The sequence below is a fragment of the Bison bison genome, unplaced genomic scaffold, assembly GCF_000754665.1.
Source record: "Bison bison bison isolate TAMUID 2011002044 unplaced genomic scaffold, Bison_UMD1.0 scf7180017864383, whole genome shotgun sequence".
NCBI lineage: Eukaryota > Metazoa > Chordata > Mammalia > Artiodactyla > Bovidae > Bison > Bison bison.
Genome location: NW_011494955.1, coordinates 2014398 through 2017288, shown reverse-complemented (window position 1 = coordinate 2017288; position 2891 = coordinate 2014398). Strand labels below are relative to the sequence as shown.

The 2891-nt window shown below is 48.2% G+C and overlaps 1 protein-coding gene and 1 long non-coding RNA gene across 2 annotated transcripts in view; both read right to left on the bottom strand.

Moving 5' to 3' along the window:
- LOC105001671 overlaps window positions 1-2891 on the bottom strand; it is a 58178-nt gene that overhangs the window by 37477 nt on the left and 17810 nt on the right. Inside the window, 1 exon segment of the mRNA XM_010858054.1 lies at window positions 2-729. Coding sequence (XP_010856356.1) covers window positions 2-729 — 728 coding nt within the window.
- Window positions 1606-2891, bottom strand: part of LOC105001441 — a 4678-nt gene continuing 3392 nt past the window's right edge. Inside the window, exon 3 of the long non-coding RNA XR_826868.1 lies at window positions 1606-2212. This is a non-coding gene — a long non-coding RNA (uncharacterized LOC105001441). The remainder of the gene's footprint in view (window positions 2213-2891) is intronic.

The window sequence follows — 2891 nt, the reverse complement described above, 5'->3', positions numbered from 1 at the left end:
TGAAGCCCTTGCCGCACGCCTCGCACTTGTAGGGCTTCTCCCCGGTGTGGATCCGCCGGTGCTGGTTCAGCCCGATGTGGTCGCTGAAGGCTTTCCCGCAGTCCAGGCAGTCGAAGGGCTTCTCCCCGGTGTGGTAGTACCTCCAGTGGCGGACGAGCGATGTATTCTGGATGAAGGCCTTCCCGCAGTCCAGGCACTCGTACGGCTTCTTGCCCGTGTGGCACCGCTGGTGGCGGGCGAAGGAAGAGCCGTCGCTGAAGGCCTTGCCGCACTCCTTACACTTGTAGGGCTTCTCGCCCGTGTGGATCCTCTGGTGAACGGTGAGGGACGAGCTCTGGGTGAAGGTTTTCTTGCATTCGTGACATCTGAAGAGTTTTTTCCCTGTGTAGATTCCCGCATGTTTTATCAGCACTGAGTTTGGGGGCAAAGCTTTCTTAACCGAGTCAGGGCGGTGGACTCCCTCTTCTGAGACGTCCAGGTGGAACCACCTACCTGGTCTGTTATATGGACACACTCTCTCTTCAGAGAGGGTGTTGTGGTGAGCGACTGCCTCCTGCCCCAGTCGTGTCTCCTGACTTGCCAGCTCCCTTTCAAACAGACGTTCAGCGTCCCAGCTTTCTCTGAGCGAGGAACGACCTACATTAGTCTCTGAAGTTCTGTCTGTCACCACTTCAGCAAAGGAACTCTGCTTTGAAAGGAACTCCTGGGTTTCCTCTGTACACTGCTGGCCTGAGAGATACAAGGGAGAAAACAAGAAACAAACACTCCTTTACCCTACACTGGAGAAAGAGGATCTGCCAAAACCGAGACTGTGGAGAAACGCACTGGGGAAGGAACCCTGATCCCGTTACCCTACACTGGAGAAAGAGGATCTGCCAAAACCGAGACTGTGGGGAAACTCACTGGGGAATGAACCCTGATCCCGTTATCCTACACTGGAGAAAGAGGATCTGCCAAAACCGAGACTGTGGAGGAACTCACTGGGGAATGAACCCTGATCCCTTTACCCTACACTGGAGAAAGAGGAATCTGCCAAAACCGAGACTGTGGAGAAACGCACTGGGGAATGACCCTGATCCCGTTACCCTACACTGGAGAAAGAGGGATCTGCCAAAACCGAGACTGTGGAGAAACCTGAATGAAATTACTAAACGCCACACCTCAGACAAAGGGAAAAGTGAACTCACTGGAGATGAAACCCTGACGAAACCAGTAAACTGTGCAACTTTAAAACACGGGAAAGTGAACTCACTGGTGATTGAAACCCTAAAGAAACCACTAAACAGTGCACCTCTGACACACGGGAAAGTGAACTCACTGATGAGTGAAACCCTGATGAAACCCACTAAACCATGTACCTCTGAAACATGGGAATGTGAACTCAACGGTGAATGAAACCCTAATGAAACCAGTAAACCATGAACCTCTGAAATACAAGAAAGTGAACTCTCTGGTGTATGAAACCCTAAAGAAAGCTGTAAACCATGCAGCTCTGAAAGACAGGAAAGGACACTCACTGGTGAATGAAACCACGATGAGGCCGCAAAACCACGCACCTCTGACACGTGTAAAAGTACATTCCCTGGTGAATGAAACCCTAAAGAAACCATAAACCATGCATCTCTAAAATACAGTAAAGTGAACTCACTGTTAATGAACCCTAAAGAAATTACTAAATCGTGTACCTCTGACACATGGGAAAGTACACTCACTGGAGATGAAACCCTGAGGAACCAGTAAACCATGCATGTCCTCTGAAAGACAGGAAAGTAAACTCACAGGTGAATGAAACCGTGATGAAGCCGCAAAAGCACGCACCTCTGACACACGGAATAGCGAATTCCCTGGTTAATGAAACCCTAAATAGACCAGTGAACCATGCACCTGTGAAACATGTGAATGTACACTCACTGGTGGATGAAACCCTGAGGAAACCACTAAAATGTGAATCTCTGAAACACGGAAAAGGAATTCCCTGGTGAATGAAACCCTAAAGAAACCTGTAAACCATGCACCTCTGAAAGACGGGAAAGTACACTCACCGGTGAATAAAACCCTAAAGAAATTACTAAAACGTGTACCTCCAGCACATGGGAAAGTGTACTCACTGGAGATGAAACCCTGAGGAAACCAGTAAACGGTGCACCTCTGAAACACACGAAAGTGAACTCACTGGTGAATGAAACCCTAAAGAAACCAGTAAACCATCCACCTCTGACAGATGGGAATGTGAACTCACTGCTGAATGAAACCCTAATGAAACCACTAAACCATGCACCTCTGACACACGCAAAGTGAAATCCCTGGCGAATGAAACCCTAGAAAATCAGTAAACCAAGGACATCTGGAACACGGGAAAGTGAACTCACGGGTGAAAGAAACCCTAAAGAAACCACTACACTGTGCACCTCTGACAGATGGGAAACTGAACTCACTGGTGAATGAAAACCTAAAGAAAGCTGTAAACCGTGCACCTCTGAAAGACCGGAAAGGACACTCACTGGTGAATGAGACCACGATGAGGCCGCAAAACCAAGCATCTCTGACACGTGGAAAAGTGAATTCCCTCGTGAATGAAACCCTAAAGAAATCAGTGAACCGTGCACCTCTGAAGCATGGGAAAGCACACTCACTGGTGAATGAAACCGTGATCAAATCACTAAACTATGCACCTCTGACACATGGAAAAGTGACCTTCTGGAGAACAAATCCCTAAAGAAATCAGGAAGACATGCACTTCTGACAGGCGGCAAAGTGAACTCACTGGTGGATGAAACCCTGATGAAACCACTAAAATGTGCACCTCTGAAACACGGAAAAGTGAATTCCCTGGTGAATGAAACCCTAAAGAAACCTGTATACCATGCACCTCTGACAGACGGGAAAGTACA